Source organism: Hesperophylax consimilis, chromosome 8 (genome assembly GCF_061612785.1).
Source record: "Hesperophylax consimilis isolate HC1 chromosome 8, BYU_Hcon_1.0, whole genome shotgun sequence".
NCBI classification, from domain to species: Eukaryota; Metazoa; Arthropoda; class Insecta; order Trichoptera; family Limnephilidae; genus Hesperophylax; species Hesperophylax consimilis.
The window spans coordinates 15,682,930-15,705,114 of record NC_142843.1 but is presented as its reverse complement, the minus strand read 5'-3'; the positions used below and the strand labels follow the sequence as shown (position 1 = coordinate 15,705,114).

The 22,185-nt window shown below is 35.4% G+C and overlaps 1 protein-coding gene across 2 annotated transcripts in view; it reads left to right on the top strand.

The window, feature by feature from the left end:
• The first annotated feature begins 5,967 nt into the window (after positions 1–5,967).
• Positions 5,968–22,185, top strand: part of DAT (Sodium-dependent dopamine transporter) — a 51,362-nt gene continuing 35,144 nt past the window's right edge. The window contains exons 1-2 of one of the 2 annotated variants that reach the window (XM_089634935.1): positions 5,968–6,025; positions 13,501–13,681. In XM_089634935.1, coding sequence (XP_089491061.1) covers positions 13,534–13,681 — 148 coding nt within the window. In that variant the 5' untranslated portion in view covers positions 5,968–6,025; positions 13,501–13,533. Of the gene's footprint in view, positions 6,026–13,465; positions 13,682–22,185 lie in introns of both variants that reach the window. The other variant, XM_089634936.1, reaches the window with a different exon arrangement.

Below are 22,185 nucleotides of genomic sequence, written 5' to 3'. Positions count from 1 at the left end.
AATTAATTCCCAAAAGGTCAAAGTTATCTCTAAAATCATTAGAAATTGAATTTTTGAAAAGGTTTCATATCGTAATTTAAAACATAAACAAATAAAAAAGCACATATAAAATAATATTATTCACTATTTATTGGATATTTTCGCCTCAAATCCAAATTCAGTATTTTCTTTAGAAAAAGCGCGCAACACTCTTAAGAAATACAAGAAGTAAAAGAGATTTTCAAGGTTCATTGACTTTATAGGGGTACCTACTAAGAAGTTAGTTAGATGAACATATACAATACAAGACTATATTTTATTACTTTATACATTCTTGAATCAACATTAATTTTGCTTTATTGGTTCTCGATTGTATATGTATAATATACAATGTACAAAATATTTTTAAATATTATAAAAAAACTGTTATATATGGTAAATATTATGGGCACTTATCCTGGTTTATCTTATTTGTCAAAGGTTTACAAAAATAAGGAAAACCGATAAATAAACGAAATTTTGCGAATGTAGATAACTTGTTTTTTTAGCAGTGGTGATAACAACGCAGATATTCATAAAACATTAAATATTAATATCACAAAACAATTAATAAGTAGATGCAATCATTTCTATCACGAGGTCACTAATATTAATAAGTAGATCCAATCATTTCTATCACGAGGTCACTAATATTAATAAGTATATGCAATCATTTCTATCACGAGGTCACTAATATTAATAAGTACATGCAATCATTTCTATCACGAGGTCACTAATATTAATAAGTATATGCAATCATTTCTATCACGAGGACACTCATATTAAGATTGATTCCTAAGTAAGTAAGTAGATACATTTTATAATTTAAATAAATAAATCCACAATTTTGTGAGTAAATCAAGTTAACAATCTGTCTGAATACAATTACAAGTATGAATTTGACTCCAATCTTCCATAATGTTATCGACTACCATAATACGGACATGTGTCTAGTGTGGTAGTCGAAAAGCATGTAAAAAACCTGTATCCAAATATATTTTTATGAATAAAGAAAAAAAAATGAAATTAACCAATTAAATTTATAAATTGTTTTTTTTGTATAAAAAAATAATGTGTACATTTACCTCCATAATTTGAAATGATGGCCTAGAACACTATTGCAGGGCGAAAGCCAGAAACATTAGTTTATTTAAAAAAAAACACCATATTGTTATCAAATACAACAACACACGCATGTTCCTAGCTTCGTGGTCTAAACGTTCTTAATGACTGTAATAAACAATGCACTGAATAAAGAAAAATAAAAAAGTGATGTCGAAAACAACCCAATTAAGTATGTTTTTGTTCCGTTATGAATGCGTATTGTATTAAGTATTGGATTGCATTGACAACATAGTATTCGTTTGCTCTTCTTCAAAGTCTACAAACGACGCAAAATAGTAAAGTAATGAACTCTAAGCTATGGCCGCAAATTTATTTGTTTTTTTCGGATTTTAACTACGATAGTTCTTATCTATTGATGATACATATAAAGCCCTGTGTCAATGAGTGATTTAGGCATAATTTTTTGAGATATAAAAAAAAAAATACCAGATTTACCCATTCTTTATTGTTCTATTCTCCGTATTATTTTATGTTGCATGTTTTACTAATTTAATTTTATATTCAGTTTATCAGTCTACTGTTATCACATGATGTTTTTGTAAAGTTTTAGATATCGCACTATATATATTCTGTTTTCATGTGTCCATGTAAAAGCCCGGATGAGCGTAAAACCAAATAAAATAAAATAAAATCCAATTTATAAATGAATACATAAAAAATAATGAAAACGGTTCTATGACCAGTCAAGTCAAGACAATGACAAATCAACAATTTTGAACAGTCATAAAGCCATTAAAATTGATGAAAAAACTTTCTAGCTTAGCGTAATCTACTTAACCTATTTTTTTCATCACTTTTCAAAAACTTGTTGAATCGTCACTGTCCTGAGTTGTCTGGTTACCGTTTCGAGCATACACTCTAAGGTGGCTCCTGAAAAACTGATGTAGGCAATCTTAAGTACACTAAAAGTGCGTGGACGTATTGCAAAACAGTCTTCAATATTTAAATATTACAATTTGAGGTTTTACTCAATAAAGTTATTCCGAAAAATAAATAAATTTATTTTACATGCTCATGGTTATTGCAGCACTTTTGGTTGTCGTAGTAAATAATCTTGGTTATTGTAGCACTCTTAAAAAGTCTAGGTTATTGAAGTTCTCTTTGATATAGTAACACCCTTAGGTCATGGTAGTCATCTTTGATATAATAACACCCCATTATTTTCGTATACATTCACATACTCATTGATATTGTAGAACTTTGGCTATCGTAGCACTCTTGGTAATCGTAGCACTATGTGGCTACCATCCTGGTTTTCTTGGTTTTTCATCCTGGTTTAGCATGTAGGTAGTACTTACCAATGGTAGGAACTCGTCTCTCGTAGCTCTCAAATTTCTTGTTCAATGTAGCACTCATGAACCGATAAAATCACCGTAAGTTAAAAAGTAATACCTACCTACCTATGTAAATATCTATGCTTACGTACTACATACCTGTACCAATTATACACAAAAGGTGAACAAAATAAAAACTCGATGAATTAGGTACTAGGTACCTAAACTAAAAGTTATGTGGTAAAATTTTTTAATATTGTTTTTGAATAATAATGATTTATTTTTATTAAAAAATAATTTAATATTAACATTATTTTTTACGGGTATAAATGGACAACTGATTAAAACCATGGCGCCCCATTGTCGGCATCATAACTTCACCTACTTGACCTCTGGTTTTTTATTGCCGATTCTTCATTTTTGAAAAAAATATTCCCTCGGTCAGAATTTAACTACTAAATTATTTTACAAGATGAGATTTTGAAATTATGACGCCGACAAGGAGACCCCATGGTTTTCATCAGTAGTCGATAAATTTTCTTCTTATAGTGAAATCAACAGTTTCATTATTTTTTCACCAAATCACCTTGATAATAATTTTTAAATTTACTCGTATTTCAACGCGCGTAGGGGTATGTGTGAGCCCTTAATTTTTAAAGATAAAAAAATATTTATACTTCTGTTAAGAAAGTTAAGACCAAAAATTTTTTTTATATTAACTTCGGACATGCCATTTCATCTTTGGGGATGCTGTATGGAGGAGCTTTTTAACTATTTAATATATTAGTTTATTATAATGGTACTTATAGACCTATCTAAATTCCATCATTAACAGGCTTCTATTATACAAAGAATATAGCATAAAAGCTCAGAAGATATAAGAAAAGTGAGTACCTACCTAAAACAATAAATAAATTCCTTGAGATTATTAAGCGGACCACTCAGCGGCAGCTTAACCTCGCTAACACGTAGATAGCTAAGTTTAAGATTTTTCTCCGCTATCGCAATTTCACAATCCGTTGGAAGTGGAAAGCTTTCTGAAGGCATTATATAAGATCCCTAGTTACTGTAATGTACCTTCTATATTCCAAAGAGCCTAGGAGCTAAAGTACTCTGGAATCTGGAAGTGGAATTGCTATGAAACAGTTACGGACTGCAAGTTGCGGAACAGTTTATTTATTTATTTTAATATCAACGGTATAAAATATACCATATACAGTAAATTATAAACAGTGACATCGTAAAATACAATAAATAGAAACTCTAGATGGATATAAAAAGTTAGAGATACAAGTACATGCAAAACTTATTGGTAGACTAGGTTAGATTAGTATTGATTGAAATATATGTTAGTATCGATACATGATATAATATATTACAATAGCTAAAATGTATGCATTTATTTTCAGGTTTTGGTTGAAAGTAGGTAAGTGCCAATCAAGCTGTTAGTTCACCTTATTGACCAAAGTTTCCCCAGTTGCCCCAGGCAGTTCATTTTATATACATATTTATTTGACTTTTTACATAAGTATGAAACTTATTAAACTTACTTACATTTTATTGGTCATGATTCAAAAGATATGAAATTAAAGCCTGAAAGTTGCTGAACAGTTGCGGAATAATGCAAGTGTATGGGTATTTCTTCTTTCTGTCCCATCCTTTCTAAAGATATGAAGTCAGTAAAAAATTAAATGAAACCTTATTTTTCATCGTCTTTAGTTACCCTCTTTTATCGGGGGTTGGCTATCATCAGGAGCCAGAAAGAAGTCAGCGGAACTACACTTGTACCAGTCATGAGGCGTCGAAGACATAAAGTATCCTTCCATCAATCTTCCTCTTGATTATCAGTTTATTATTTATAACTGTTTATCTTATATTTGTCACTATTGATGATTTACTAAGTTTCAGTTCTTCATTTTATAATACGTAAAAGGACGCAAATTTTGGCAAGTCGACGGAGAACTTCATTTGATGTCGCAAGTCGCAAGAGTGTTTCGATGGTGCCCTTTAGTAGAAAGATATATTAAAAAAAATTAACTAACAACATACATAATTAAACATCATTTCCCACAAGGATAGACACACAGACAGGGGGGAACATAACAAAACTGTTTCTTGGCCTTCAGTTCTTTAGATACTAGAACTAGATCATTCCATGTTGTCCTGGAATAACTACGACTTTTCTTAAGGATTTATAGACACATTCCCATAAAGAATCTTTCCTGAGACCTTTTCTCAGACTCCTTTCTGATTTTACTGAATTTTCAGGCCGAATATTTGACCCCAATATAGGTGCCTACCATACTACCTGGAAAAAATCTACTGATTTGCCTTTTAATATTTTTCTTATATTGCAATCTCTAAAGATTTTTCTCCAATCGTCGGTATACTGATAAAACCCGCTAAAAATGCAGGAATGACGTTTTTAATCTGTTTGAAAGTTGTTCACATTTTAAATTTTCAATTCTGAAAAACGATGTTGAAAAATGTATAGTTTTAATTATTTTCATAAATCATTTCTACTTATCCAAAAAAACTTTATGAAAAGGTAAGATTTTAACTACTTTTATCAGTACATAATGTAAGTCAGTACCTTGAATTTAATGCTAAGGATTTCATTTGTATACAAATTAGTTTATTAAACCCTTATTCTCGTTGTTTTATCGAGTATTACAAATAAAATGTGGAATAAAACACAAAATTACGTTTTTACTTTTAATGTAAATCTTATAAAGTGATAACATTATTTTAATATTATTAGGTAATATTAATTAAGGCAAGATGAAATGTTGTTGTGTTTCATTGTCCTCATCCTCACATTCATCATTGGCAGGCTTAGGAATTTTGATCCTTTACGGAGTCTATTGTACGTGATTCTTCAGCAATAACTCCCTTTTGACATAGTTTAAATATGACATTTTTCTTAACCTGACTTATCGCCAGTGGTTCATCCTAGAGTTGTTTCAAGTTTCAGAAAATAATAATATGGGAAATGTTTCTTAGTTGTGGGCAAGGGAAATTAAGACAAGATCTTTTAATTAATTTATAACTTAAGATAAGATCTTGTAATTAATTGATAAATTGAGAGAAGATCTTGTAGTTAAGAGTTAAGCTTTTAAGTTTTTTGCAATATTTATGAGATGAAATGTGTCAGAAATGCCATAATTAAAAAAAAAGTTTTTGTCAATTTTTTTCTTTCGTATACCCGAATAGTTTTTATTTGTAACCATTTAACTAGGTTACCTTGGTCGTGTTTTGTTCTATTTATTATAACCTTATCAGCGAGGTCATTCAGGTTAATGATTATTATATTATGTTTAAAAATGACACGCACCCAATCCAGCGTATTTGATACCATCAGGCATACTGACAGACCCACTTAAGCCAAAGATAAAATCCGTGCTATCATAAAATGTTTGATATTCGTTGGGCGGGTCCTTGTGAGGGGCGTGTCCCGCCCCCGCCCAGCCAACCAGGGCGCGGGCGAGTCCCGCCCCCGGGCCTCAAGTCGGCCGTGGCAAGGTTCTCACGGCTCACTGTGCTCGCGGGCTCCAAGCCTGCAGCAAGACTTCAGAGGACATGCGGAGACGTCGCTCCCGCTATCAAAGGTTAGTCCCTTCAATCATATTCATTATTATTTGAAAACTTTCATTCGTTCTAAAATAAATATATTTCTTCTCGAGACATTAAGAAATTTCTAACCCATAATTGCCACAAAATTAACCTTTTAAAATTTTATTAAGTAATTAAACTTTTAGTGTTTACTTTTGAAAAAAGTCATAAGGAAATTTTCTAAGTAACCCCAAACTTATGGCTTAGCGCACACATGTGTTTAGTGCAATTTTAAAATTGAATTTATAAGAATACTCTAGGTTAACTATAAGATGTAAAGAAAATATTTTTTTGTGAATATCCGCTTTTAATCTAAATTTCCCATGAAATATCTATTTACAAAGTAATCTTGATAAATGCTTTTCAAAAACACAAATGTTTTTTCTTAACACACGTGTACGCTAGGCCATCGATTTGTTCGTAAAAACCTGGAAACTCACACAGTTATGTAAGGAAATGCTTCTTTATGCTGTTATAGCGTATTTAATTTGATAAATATAGCTATACCCCTTGAAGTGAATTTTTACGAAAACAGCGCTATATAGGTAAATTAGCCAAATTTTATTATAAATTCAATAACCTTAAACTTAGAAAGCACACACATTATGCACCGATTGCATTTTTTTCTTTCAATGCTTCGCGATTGTATCGAAAACGTGTGAAAAAAGCAAATCATTTATCATTATTAGTGTTTATGTTATAATTGAATTTTGAATTGTAAAATAAATAAATAAAATAAAACCAACTTGAGAGAAGATTTCTTGTTCGTAAAAATGTTATTTTTGTATTTCGGTAGGGCGACAGCAACAGGTTATCACAGATGATTACAAAATAATGTTTCTGAACCCACTGCTTAGGTTACAAAAATGATAATAAAAGCAATATATATATGACATACCTAAATAAGTCAGATTTTTGTAATCATATTTAATTTTCAATTAATTTTTAATCTACAATATATCTTATAATTTGAAATTATTATAAACTCTACCCTATTAACCCAATTCACTTGGCATTTTTGAGTAGGTATACCGATTTTTTCTGTATGTACCTATGTTATTTAAACAACTATGAAATCCTTATTAAAACATGTCGACTCCGGTGGGTCAAAACAAAATACAAGCAGCGTCCAAATTGCACTGTGCTTTTTATATAAGTACATGTATATGATAATTCACTTGAACCTTGTCCGATTATATTTATTTTTACTTCGAATTCTGGGAAAATGTTTAATACAATATTAGACTAAAGGAAATTATCGAAATATGCATGGCGTATTATTTGTTTTTGCAAACACTGGATAATTTTAGCGGGAATTCAATTAGTATTTCATTCCACAGAAAACAGTTGTTAGAAATAAAACCTAATTCTAATATACAGTAATATGCAACACGAAAAATTTTAGTTGCTAGAAATGAACCTAATTTGAATACAATGCTAAATAAACTTACTGATAGTACCAATTGTATGAACAAATAAATGCGTACATTTTTTTACGATCCGAGTTTTGTAAGACCCATATAAAAACAATTGTTAAAAACATAGAATAATTATTTTTTAATTATTGTGTAACCTCCCCTTTTCTCTCTGGACGACCCTCAAATGCCTCCTTCAAAATTATATGTATTGATATTAATGTAAAACTTTAAAACATTCGAGTTAATTTTGATATTTTTGCCGTGGTGTAGAAGATTGTTCTGAAAAATTATTTTGTTGCTTGTGGGGATAAGTGAAAAGTTGAACATTTTTGCGTCTTAATAAGCCAAAGAAAACTTAACTTAAACATAACTATTTTAATATTTTTATGTTTTTGTGAAAAAATAATGGGATAATAGACGGTTTTTATTTTCCCGAAATCAACCCTAAACTAAGAATATTCCTCAGAGGCATATTTGCACAATTTAAGACTACATCTTTGATTTTTTATAAGGTCTCTCTTGTTTTGCCTGACATCGTATCCATTACATTTGATCGAAAAGAAAATTTCACAATGATAGCATCAGGCATTGCATGTTCATGTTCTTTTTATTCGGTGTTCGGTGCTTTGCTTTCGATTATTGTTGGAGCAAGTACGTGAGATTTTATCTTCGTACCCTTTTAGCCCTCAGGCCTCTGTCATATTGACAGTTATATTTCTTAAGATGCATTCAGTCTGAGAATTTTTGTGTATTACCCCTTCTCAATTAAATCAAAATTAATGGGATATTTCTTAACGTATCCGAAAATTAAAAACTGTTTTTGAAAGATGATAAAATACGTTTTTGGGGTGTTATGCCGTGTTGCGCTAACTCCTTCTTTAGCCGACGTTTCGGACAGCGTTGCAGTGTCCATCATCAGGGCAGATCCGGTAGATCCGAAGATGCTTAAATGCAAAAATGCTTTTGGCCGTGAAAATCTAAAAACTTACATGATAAAATACGCTTTAAAATTATATTATTAGGAATAAATATATAATATTTGATATTAAAATTTTAAAATCAAACATAAATGGTTTTAAAATGACCCACCTTACGTTTTTTTGTCTAAACACTGAACTAAAACTAATCATGACAAAAAATGAATATTTTATTATACAGTTTTTTTATTATTTATTTTTATTTATTGTTTTGGTGTTTAATTCGTAGAATTCCATTTAATTTTTTAAATAAATTTAAAATAAATCAAATTTAATAATGTTATAATAATTATTAAGATCTGCAAGTATTTCTGTTATTTAGATGTTATTTCAGATGTATTTTTTAAATTATCGCCACCTCACCTTTTTGTCCTTAAAATATAATTTTAAAAAAAATCACATAGTTTCATTTCTCAAATTGCAGTCGGAATCTATGTACATTTTAATTATTCTGTGGTTAATTTTTATATATGAATAAAAGAATATTAGTGTTTTTTCTTTTTAACACCGTTTAGTTCATATTTCTATCTATGACGGGTATGAGACCATAATGTGGGCTGTTGCGAAAAGCGAACAAATTGACTCTACGGGCAAAAGCTGTTTGTTCCCAAAACCGAACAAATAACCCGAGGAGTTAACGTCTAGAACAATTATTATAGATTATTAAAAAATCTTTTCGTTTCGAAGATCCGGGGTAAAAATAAAATGGTACCTACGCAATGTATTCTAACCTTAAAATCTTGCCAATTAAGTATTGCAAAAATGTATAAAATATTTAAGATGATTGTTTATTTATTTACTCATCATTTGTTCTTATTAAAGAGCTATCCCTTCACCTTTACGTCGCGAGCAATTATTGAATTAGATTAATAGACGTCAATTTACAGCGTTTCGAGATACGGCGGTTCCGCGGTAAGTGCCCTTCATTGTTAGTGCGTGTTTTGTCGGTACGGGCCAGCATTATAAACCTAGTACCTACCCAGTTCCTACCTCTTCCTCGGTTAAAGGCCCGCAAGCAGAATTATTGGCAATTCTTTGAAACATTTTACATCCCTTAATTTATCTATATAGTTAATCATTCCTCTATGGCTTAAAAGTGTATCGTAGTATTTGTTTAAGTACGCATTTTTACTTTTGTGACTGAAGGTATCCGGGTACCTAATCGATTTTCAATTGATATCACAAGGAGAAAAATGAGCATTGCTAATTTACTAAGAATCTCTTCAAATTATTGGTAATCCTAAAACTCAAACGGATTGGAATATTTCTTGAGCTTTGAGATGAGATTTGAGACCAGTGCTCGGAATAAATAGAAACTCTATGTTATAGAAAAGACTTGTGAACATTCGTGGATAAAAAAAATGCTTTTGCTATAATTATTTTTGTACATTAAAAATGGAGTTTTTAATGATGTTTTAAACTTTGGTATAGGAACGAGGTTATTCTTCACCGAACTGAATTTTCTCAATGAACCTGGTAAACTGAATTAAAAATCGTAGCAAATTTAAAAGAAAACGTTTTACAATTTTGTGTAATTCTGTAACCTCATTGGTCCCAGCGCTTAAGGAATATGTGGAAAATACAAATTTCAAAATATAGGAACATAACGTAATGCAAATAATGCGTAATAATAATCATCACGTTATTAGCTTCATCCAGAAACTCCACATAATGGAACATTGGATGGAAATGACTATATCATTATTATAGCCACAAACGATTTCGTACACTTTATGTTGCCTTTTGACTGGTTAATTATTTATTTGCTAGTTGGGAACTACTATTGACAAAGCTATTGGTGTAGTAGGTTATCGACGATCGTCCTCTTACTTCTCTCACACGTCTTGTATCAAAACGACAAAGACAGAAGACACTAGAAAGATTACGTCAAGTACGACCTCTCGCTGGGACTAGTACACAAGTACCAATTCGTCTCTGCCCCTTATCTCCATCGGGCGAGCGGAGTGAGCGCGGGCGGGCTGTCGGCGGATGGCCTAATATACCCTCTCTTTGGGAATTATTCGTCTGAATATGATTTAACGCAGAATTAGCGGTCGGTCCCCAAAGACGTTGCTAATGTCAAATGACTGATTCAAAACTAAAACAGAAATAATTACTGTAATTCAAGAGATTTTAATATTATTGTATACGTTGAGAATCATTAATGATTGCTGTCATTTTAGATGTCCATCATTTATGTTATTGTATACCAAGTCGAAAATTAGATTTAGATTTTGCGTTGCGAATCCATCTTCGCGTATATTTTGGAGCGATATAGGCACTAATAGCGTTGGAGTTCAAATCCCGGCGAGGACAAATCAAATATTTTATAATGTATATCGGAATTAATTAGAATATAAATGTGTATAATATAGAAGGATCATTCCCATTTTTTATCTCACTCCTTTACTCTCCTTCCTTTCGCCAATTTCTTCATGCTCAACACTCCCTCAAAAACGTGTCTGCTAATGTTCCACTCGAACTCGAACAGCCAGACTGCTAACCGATCGTTTTACCTATTGAAGAGAAAAAAGATTTCGAAAGATACTAATGCTGGATCTTGGACGAACCCAATACATAAAACTAGTTGATTGAGCGTAGCGAAGTCCTATTAAAGCGATGCACTACGTCGTGTAATATTTTAAATTGAGCCGCTATCAATAACAACCCTTACGTAGATGGCGATAAGGTTTAAATTCCCGCTTAACACCATCCGCCTGTTTTGATTTATGCAAGAAAAACACATGGCCAAAAAGTGCCTTTTATTTTATTTTGTGCATGTTCAGGCATAAATATATTTTTTTTCGATCATTTTATAAATAACTTAATTTGCCACATTATACAATAAAATCATAACCGAAAATGTGTTCGTAAGTAGGAGATTTTGAACTTTCAAGCAGTTTTCATAGGCCTTATACATTATTTTTTTCTGGGCTTATAAAAAGATTTATCTAAAAAATACTCGATTATTTCAAACGCAAAGATGTACTCTACTCGCAGTATTTAATTAAAGCATCTGAAACATTTCTAGGCGACCAATTTTTTTTAACCAAAAACACATGATTTTGCATTACTGCGTATGGCATCGCCTTAAGATTGTTTTTTTCAAATGTGAAATCCATCCATTTTTCCAATATTATATTACCTACCTTGTTGAAGAAAGATTCATCGTTATTTAATTTTTTTTAAAGTTTTATTAAATATAAGGTTTGTAATTAAGTATATAGGTATTGAATTATCGCAATCCATCGGCACTCATTAAAAATAATTAGCTAATAATAACGCACCCTGAACAGTGTACATGCGTAGTACTTTAATTCGATCCTTCCCGGGAATGGGAAGCGGGAATGAGAATTCCATTATTCCCGCCCAATTATCTGACCGACCAGTGGCGCACAGGGCCCACTAGTGGCACTTCAAGTCAATCAACCCTGATGGCCCTCTGTCTGGTATTGTGGGCATAGATGGTCGGCATGCATCCCACCGTTATCCCTCGTGACCTCCTGTTACCGATGCGCAAAATAATACGAGAGGTTTCTCTATTTTTAGTTCATTATCTCAGCGTACTTATGTCAAGCAGCACGAGCATATACAGGGTTTTCCAATAAGAGGTGTTATTTTAATGGTTTCGTTGCTTGTGTGGCACGTAGTGCCGTCTTGTTGAAAGTAAACGTTGTTCAGATCAATAACATCTGATTCCGGCCATACAAATCATTAATTATCTCTCGATAGCGCAATCCATTCACCGTAACTGTTGCTCCAGCCTCATTTTCAAAAAAGTAAGGTCCAATGACTCTGTCGGACCATTAACCGCACCAAACAGTCACACGTTGAGAATAGAGAGGCTTTTCAACAATAACTCTTGGGTTTTCCGAGCCCCAGATGTGACAATTTTGCTTGTTGACGAAGCCACCGAGGTGGAAATAGGCCTCATCACTCAAGATGATTTGCATTTGATTCACTCAAGTGAATTTTAATAATTTCAATGCGTTGTTGAAGCGTGTATCATTCCATTTTTATTAATGGCGTAGTTTCTACTTGTCAAATAACAAAAAATGACAACTTCAAAAGTAACATCTACCGAAATAGCGGGCTATTCAAAATAACACCTCTTATTGGAAAACCCACTGACACTGTCCGGTAGTTTCTCGATCGAATTTTAACTTTTTTTAAATTTCAAAGCATTGAGTTAACTGAGAAAATGTGAATAGAACCATGTGTGAAACTTGCATAACTCTAAAGGGTTTGGCTGGTTTAGGATTCAGCAGAATGAATTTCAAGTTTATTGTTCTGACAAGTGTTTTCCTCTGATTGTTAAAATCGATAAAATGAAGATTAAATTACGTATTTGTAAAAAGCATTAACTTTGTGGCTCGTCATAATTTACAATAAAAAACACATTCATTTGTAATTCACCACATTAATATAATTTTACTTTAATGAAAGTGGTCAATAACAAATTTACGTGTTTTTATCGTAGAAGATTAAATTATTTGGTACCCATTCAATCTTCCGATAATATTCTAGGCGTGTTTTGCTAATTACAATTTTAAACGTACCAATAAAGAAATATAGTTATTAATTATTAATCTTTATTATTTCTTTAAATATTTGAGTAATAAATGATTTTTTTAAATAACCAAATATAATAAGCATATTTAGTTGTTTAGCAGCATGCCAAAATAATAACTTTACCATTGGACAGTAAAAAGTGTTACTGAAAGTTAGTTGGATATGACATTTGATTCGTACATCTAACTTCATCTCTCATCAGAGATTTTTTTTAACAATCTGTAAACATAATCAACGAAACTGATGAATGTAAGTTTTGCAAAAATAAAATAACTTTACATACTTACCTAATTATTACAGGTTAGAAAATAAAACTTTGTAAGATACTCGTTTTTAAAGAAAACCCTGAGCTGTCTGAAAGTATATGCGCAAATTTTCCCATTTTCATTCCACTGCACTGTGACAAACAATTATTTAATATTTAATACGAATGATATGTTAATAGATCTGTTCTTTTGTTCTGCTGTAGTAATTAGTTGGTGTTTGTTGGTGTTGGTATTGCAGCATCGGTGCGTGTCCGTAGCGAAGTCGGGCGGCATGGCGCGCGAAAAGTCCGCCGTGCCGGCCCCTGCCGAGCGGGAAACCTGGGGCAAGAAGGTGGACTTCCTGCTCTCGGTCATCGGGTTCGCAGTGGACCTGGCTAACGTGTGGCGCTTCCCGTACCTGTGCTACAAGAATGGAGGGGGTGAGTGTCACACTTCTTGTAGCGTTACAGTTAGACATGGCGCGTGAGAAGTCCGCCTCGCCGACTTGGGGCAAGAAGGTGGACTTCCTGCTCTCGGTCATAGGGTTCGCGGTGGACCTGGCTAATGTGGCTCTTGCCGTACCTGTGCTACTATAATGGAGAGGGTAAGGGTCACACTTCTTTGTTAAGATCTTGGATACTTCGATATTGTTGTTAACGGATGCGGCAAGTATGAAGTAGGTCTATATACCTACATCATACCTTATGATACGGGAAGCATGTATTATATTTAATGAAACATTAATAATTTAACTGAATGGAATATAAAAGAGGTACGCACTTTAATTGAATACTTTAAATGCTACGACTTATTAGCTTTTGTGTGTTCGATAACTACATTATATCTGTGTACCTAAGTAGATACTTAAAATGTACATATTTTTGGGTTGAAAAATATATCTTTATACAAAAATATTATACTGAGTTGAATATATCTTGTGCCGAGTTTATAAAAAAATAACTGCATCATTAAAATGAAATATTTAGAAAAACTCAAAATTAATCATTCTAATCGATTATGGATAGCAATACAGTCAATACGTAAAATAAACCCGAAATTCCATTATTTGACATAACGAATAGCCCCTTGACCGACTTGTGACCCGATTGGCACTTATTGCCCTGGGTTCCTCGTGATTTAGCGACCGCCCCCGGAGTGCGGACGTGGCGTCAGAGGCGGGAAATTAACCAAAGAGACGGACGGAGATGTATTGGGGAAAACTACCACTTCTCCCCTCTACCGCAACGTCCGCACTCCCGCCGCCATTTAATATTGAATTACGAATACGTATCTCAAATAAAAATAATCAATAGTTAGATTAGCTGAGAAATAATTCAATTTAAATTATAATTTGGGAGGTGGGTTAGGGTACCGCCGCCCCGGGATCCATTTATTGGATCTCTGCCATAGGTCAACCCAAGTGGTCCGTTAGCTTTGGTGATTTAGCAGGGGTGCCCGGTCTCATCGGATGAGGGGTGTTCACCAGCTTCATGGCGTGCCAGATCTGAAGAGGCTGGTTTGGGGAGACTTGGATCTCTGGAACTGGTCTCTCCTTGGAGAGACCCTTTCATTCCTACCCAATCCTCATACCTTTTCCTTCCTAGAACTTCCTCTCCTTCCTTTCCTTAAAAAAAACCCTCCACACAGCATCCCAAAATATGACGTAGGCCCTGACGGAAATTAATTTTTTCAGGGTTTCCTGTGTGGGGTTAATGTAAAAAAGACCAGTTGAAGTCCCGGCGGTGCCCGGGCTTTAGACAGAGTTTTTGAAATAAGATCTAGACGGTAATTTTTCTCTTCCATATAATATTAAACGTCAAGTGTGCATAATTTCATCAAGAAGATTAAAAATTCTGCTTTTAGGGGTGGGAAAAGGGGATGGGATGGTTTTTTGAAATCTCTAGACAGTGTCCGTTTTCCTGCTTTGAAGGTCAAACGTGCAAATAGTGTAAATTTCCCCTTTCAAATTGATGCTTTTCTTTACATCATCAAAAACAATAAACATATTTATTACTGCCTATTTCACTCAGTGTACAATCTCTGCCATATAAAATATCTAATTATTTCTATAATAGAATAAATTCCTCGTTCGAGTATTCTAAGCAAGTACTACCGTGTCTGTTCATGTATGCACGAACATCCACTACGCACGTGTAAAACTTGTTTAACTTGATTTTCTCTTCCGAAATTTTCACTTCACTTCCCGCCCAATCTTGTTTCCTGGGCTAAAATGTAATGTGGTTTGATAATAATAGCCCTATCTTCCAGGGCTTCGATAATGAGCCCATCCATAAAGTCGTTAAAATCTTATTAATTTGTCATATTATTATGAATTAAGAACAAATTTATAATAATAGGACTGTACATTTAGAAGGAATTGATAAACGCCGCTACGCAGCTGGCGGGTTTATTTTTGTTTTTCTTTGGGTATTCGCGGAGTAGTAATAGAAAACTGCGATCGAATGATAATAGTTCGAATTTTTGAAACTTTAGATCATATCGATGTTCATAAATACATTCAAAATGTCATTTTTAAAACGATTTGCGTATACTTCCTTTAGAAATGATATTTCAATGTTTGAATGTGATTTTTTAAACTGGACTGACAGGTAAATTGGCGGGAAACAACTTTCGTGGAAAAACAGATGGGAAACAGAAGGCCGAGTATGTTTTGGAAATAATGTTAAAATATCCCAAATAAATAACACTGTGCCGTGCATTTCATGAAACTACACAACACCGTTTCTAGAGTTTTTGTTACTTCATGCAGAGAGATTTCTGGAACATAATTAAGATTGCAGAAAAACTGTGTATTTCAAATGTTTAACAAGACGTTAATATTTGGGCCTATCACGCTTAATGTTCTCCTCCCTAGTTAACATGATATGGGAAGTGGAGGGTGGAGTTGGTATGGGATGGTCTAGGGGTGTAGGGGGTACAATAGAGACGGGAGTAGAAACGGAAGTCAGGGGTGGTTTAGAATTGCTGAGAGGAAATGAGCTGCCGCGGGCGAAACTTGCGATGGACATTTGAAGGAGATTCCAGAATATTCCAGAATTATCGGGAAGGACAGCGGACATTTCAAATTACGACGACATGTTTGTGATCATATGTTTATTGTGACTCGTCTCAGAAAGTTTTGTAGTCTCGTATTTTAGATTAATATAAAATAATATTTTTTTACGCAATGATTATTTAGAATTTAAAGTTATACCTATGTTTTATTTCCCATCACGTTTTTTAATCAAACATTATTTTGAAATTAAACATTTTTCGAAGCAAGTGCGAGAGAGATGAAAAAAATCATCTTTTTTTAGTGAGTTTAATAAAATGAACAGGTTTATCATTATGGCTTAATAATTATTTTTTTATTGCCAAGCTTCGTCCGATTTATTGAACAATTGGAAGAATTGATAGGAAATTACGCGACATCCTTTATGATATTTTGTCAGTTAATTGGTTATTATTCTGTAATAAGTTGCGTATGGTATAAAATATGTTACGACCTGTAAATATTTTCGTTGACCTAGAAATACAAGAATTCAGAAGACACGGGTAATAGTTAAATAGTGAAACACAACACAAGGTTAACAATAACGAAAAAGGTTGTTGGATGTTGTCACATCTCTCTGTATTTTCAATCGGGAAGCTGTAACGATATTACCCACTCCCCCTATCCTCACCCACCCCGAGTCACTCGGCAGAACAACGGCAATTACCTCTCACAGGCTGAATATAATTACTGCGTCAACTAACTAAAATAGAAATTTCCGATAGCTATGCCGTAATTGAGTTCCGCCACGTTTAGTGAGCTATCATGGCACATTCCTCCTCTTTACCCTTTAAGGCCCCCCTGCATCGCACCGGGTAGCTACTGGGTGTCTCCCACCTGTCCCCCCTTAGTGCCCATTAGAGGGGGTACTTACTCGGCTGAGTTCCGCAGATCGCAATGCTGCAATGATGCATTAATACTTATTTAGTGTCTACCTACTCACTCACCTATTGGAAACTAGGATTTAGGTTGGTAGTCGACGAGAGTCATGTCAACACGTAGGAACATTTTGGTGGTGAAAAAGTTGATAATATCTAAGATGACAACGTTTACCCAAGTTTGAAAGTATCACTTTTACAATATTTTTTTGAAATGCCTTATTTCCACAATTTCAAATTTATACACAATTGTTTGACAATTTGGATAGAAAATATTGATGTAAAAACAATGAATGTTGCCGTGTAATGTTTTCAGGATATAAGATTTAGGTATTTTCAATTATACCTCAGCAATAAATTACTCTATCTTGATTAATGTTTGGGTTATTATGCCGTGTTGAGTTTCCTTCTTCTTTATAACCCCACTTCTACGATTATAACTCCAATCCTGAAATCGGGACAGCCTGACATGACTAACTCCAGCAATTACCGGCCAATATCTTTAGCAACTATAACTGCAAGATTATTTGAAAGGGTAATATTAAATGAGATACATGATAAACTAATGTCTAAAGATAACCAGATGGGATTTAAATGTAGATTATCCACTAATATGGCAATATATACTGCAAAGCAAATAATAGAATTCTACAAGAAACGAAAAACTACCGTATACGGGTGCTTCTTAGACCTAAGTAAAGCCTTCGACAGGGTCTGTCATAAAACATTATGGGACAAATTGAAAGCTAGGAATATACCTACCTTATTTATAAACATCCTATCCCGATGGCACTCCCAGCAGGAAAATGTTGTACGGTGGGCAAGTACATACTCCCAGCCGATATATTTGCGGTCAGGAGTAAGGCAAGGAGGGTGTATGTCCCCCATTCTATTTAATGTATATATGGACGAGTTATCAAGTCGCCTGGATATCAGAGCGGGCTGTCGTGTTAACAGTATATGTATGAATCATATAAGCTACGCGGACGACATGATCCTCCTAGCTCCGTCGATCAAGGGATTAAGATTGCTCCTAAACATTTGTGAAGAATATGGAAAACAGCATAATATGATGTACAACCCAAAGAAGACGGAATTGATTGCGTTCCACCACGGAAAAAGTCAAGATACAAGTAAGATGCTCCCCGTATACCTTAACGAGGCAAAAATAAATACATGTTCGAACGTGAAATACTTGGGGCACATTATTAATCAAGACCTATCGGACGATAGCGATATCGAACGACAAAGGAGAAGCCTAAGCATAGTGTCTAACATGATTGCCCGCAGATTTTTCAAATGCAGCAATACCGTTAAAAAAATACTGTTCAACGCATTCTGTACTGGCCTGTATACGTGTGAGACATGGTGTAACTACCGAACTTGCTCGATGGAACGACTCCGTATTCAATATAATGACGCCTGTAGAATCATATTTGGATACCGAAGATACAGCAGCGCATCGACAATGTTCACGGAACTAGGACTGAATGGATTTGCCGGCCTGATGAGACACCGGGTCACTGGAGCCAGGATGCGGCTAATGGCCTCCGCCAACACGTTGGTGACCGCAGCCTACCAGCACCAAGCGCCACTCCTGAGTGAGCGCTGGGCCCAAGCGCACTCAAGACCACACCCTGCATAGTTTTCCTTATTTGATAATTTATTATATCTACTGTACAAAAAAAAAAATGTATATCTATATGGGACGTGTGGGATTGCACTAACCTCCCCACATCCTGGAATAAAATATTATTATTATTATTATTATTTAGCCAACGTTTCGGAGAGCTTTACAATCAGGGCAGATGTGTGGATTGTGGTGAAGTGTGTTTATGTAGAAGTGATACTGTGTTGCGAGCAATAATCCTCTTAGGGGCCATATTTCAATATAGTAATTAATGTGGTTTTCTGCGTTTAATTTTGATTTAACCGTTAAATTAATATCAACAAATCGGCAAAGGAATGCAAGAGAATCATTAATAGGTCAAAATTCGAACACGACCTGCAGACCAGCAAAAAGCTGGCTGCCTGCCCGCATGGCAGCAGAGCATTCTGGTCGCTTGCGGGCTCAATAGGTCGAAATTTTTGCAAACCCAGTTTGCCACCTCTTACCAGACCTGACGGCTCACTAGCAAACACCGCCACCGAAAAGGCTAACTTATTAGGGAAAATGTTTGCGGAAAACTCGACCCTCGACGACGGGGGTGCTGTTCCGCCGTCGGTTCCTCACTGCGGCTTCTATATGAAAAAGCTGAGGATCCGGCATCGGGATGTACTCCACGTCATACGGGGGCTCGATGTTAACAAAGCTAGTGGACCTGATGGAATACCTGCCCTGGTATTGCAGAGGTGTGCTGCGGAAATAGTTCCGGTTTTGACAAAGCTCTTCAAAATGTCCCTGAAGTGTGGCACTGTGCCCTCTGGTTGGAAAAAAGCGGTAATTCACCCTATTCCCAAGAAAGGTGACCGCTCCAACCCGGCCAACTACCGCCCCATAGCGATCACATCAGTTCTGTCCAAAGTGATGGAACGTGTGATCAACGACAAACTGCTCACATACCTCGAGAAGAACAAAATTATCAACGACCGTCAATACGGATTCCGGCGGAACCGCTCGTGCGGTGATCTTCTCGCGTATGTGACGCATGTTTGGGGGCGGTGCCTGGAACGTCACGGTGAGACCCAAACGGTCGCACTAGACATATCCAAGGCCTTTGACCGGGTCTGGCACCGAGGACTTGTCAACAAATTGCATTCTTACGGACTTCCCGCATCCCTGTGTACGTGGATTGCTAACTTTTTAAGGGATAGGTCGATTCAGGCGGTTGCTGACGGTTTCACCTCTTTCTCGCACTCCATAAATGCTGACGTCCCACAGGGATCGGTTCTGTCTCCGACTTTGTTTTTGTTGCACATCAATGACCTTTTGACATGTGCACCGATTCATTGTTACGCGGATGACAGTACAGTTCATGATAGCTTTTTGTTTGATAAGCCCCCAAAGGGCACACAAACTCCAACAGCTCGGAGGGCTTTGAAGCAGAGAATGGACGGTTATCTCGAGAGTATTTCCTCCTGGGGTAAAAATAATCTCGTCGAATTTAATGTTTCAAAGACCCAATCCTGTCTGATTACGTCTAAAAGGGATCCAAATGATAATCTAGTCTCCTTCAACGGAAGCAATCTTCCGAACAGGCCTTCCATTGATATGCTTGGTGTAACTATAAGTGACCAGCTCAGGTACGGGGGCTCCATCGAAGCCAGAGTAAAGTTGGCCTCTCAGAAGCTGGGCGTACTGTACAGGGCCCGCAGATACTTTAATAGTACACAACTGCTCACCCTGTACAAATCGCAAGTGCGCCCTACGGTCGAATTTGGCAGCCATCTCTGGTCTGGAGCCCCTAAATACCTGAAAAAAACCCTTGACTCTGTGCAGAAACGGGCGGTCCGTTTGATAGATTCCCCAATCTTAACAAACGGACTGCAATCTTTAGAGCACAGGCGTCAGGTAGGTATGCTGTCCTTGTTCTATCGGTATTACAATGGAAGATGCTCTGAGGAACTAGCGTCATTGATCCCTTCGGCACCGGTGCGTAGTCGGGATACACGCCAAACGCGCGCCCAACATTTGTACACAGTTGACACTTGTCACATGAGAACGGGTCGCTTCTACGATTCGTTCTTAAGTTCAACAGCTCGGCTGTGGAACGAACTGCCGGCCTCTGTGTTTCCTCCCTCCTACAACATGGGACTCTTCAAGACCCATGTTCACTCCTTCCTCTCCACAAAAAGACCCTCCACACAGCATCCCCAAAGATGACATAGGCCCTGAGGGAAATTATTTTCTTCAGGGCCTCCTGTGTGGAGTAAATATTAAAAAAAAATAATAATTTAAATTATCAGATACCAGAACTAGCTCAACCCGTCAAAATTAATAACGATAATACTTTTGGCCGTGAAAATATCAAATTGTAATGTGTGAAAAAAAACCCTGTTTAGTGACTTTAAATTAATATTACTTTACATGGCTAATTACTTCACATCCTTGCGGGACTCCTCTTCCTCTCTTCCGCCAGACAATACTCTTCAAATGTTGTTATAGTCCCACTGGATCATGGTAGTAGGCCTCTTGTTATTCATATAACAAGAGGCCTACTACTTCACATCCTTGCGGGACTCCTCTTCCTCTCTTCCGCCAGACAATACTCTTCAAATGTTGTTATAGTCCCACTGGATCATGGTAGTAGGCCTCTTGTTATTCACATAACAAGATACCTACTACTTCACATCCTCGCGGGACTCCTCTTCCTCTCTTCCGCCAGACAATACTCTTCAAATGTTGTTATAGTCTCACTGGATCATGGTAGTAGGCCTATTGTTATTCACATAAACCAAATGTTAAATCTGGGAAATTAAGGATCCTTAGTAAGCGCGATACGTGGGTACTTACATAGTGATTTACAACCAACACAGTGGTCGGCTTTGTTTCCGTCGGAAACTTAGGACGACAAATTTTGAGTGACAAAGTATGCCGAGCGCTGTGGTAGACACATGAAACCCCCCCCCAGGGACGGGCATAGGGTGCTTATTCGCAAGCAGATCTGATGAGTATTAATAAATAAATAAATAAATAAATAAATAATTGTTTATTCCAGAATGTGGGGAGGTTAGTGCAATCCCACACAATCCATAAAATATAACTACAATGTTATATACAGAGATACAATTAAGTACAAATAATTTAAAATGTAAGTTTGATAGAGGTAAATAAAATATAAGAAAAAGTAAAAGGAACTATATAGAATGGAGAGTGTTAACATAAAACATTTAAATATCTTGTAAGCTTATCATCGGAGCGATAATTATGGGGGCCAATATTTTTCTCCAATGTTTTTCGATGCTCGATCCTGAGGTCTGGCGGGATTCGATGATGAGGATGTTTCTGGAGTTATTGATCCTTCCCCTCGTTCCGGCTACCCTGGATCTCATTAGGGCAGCAAAGCCGGGAACT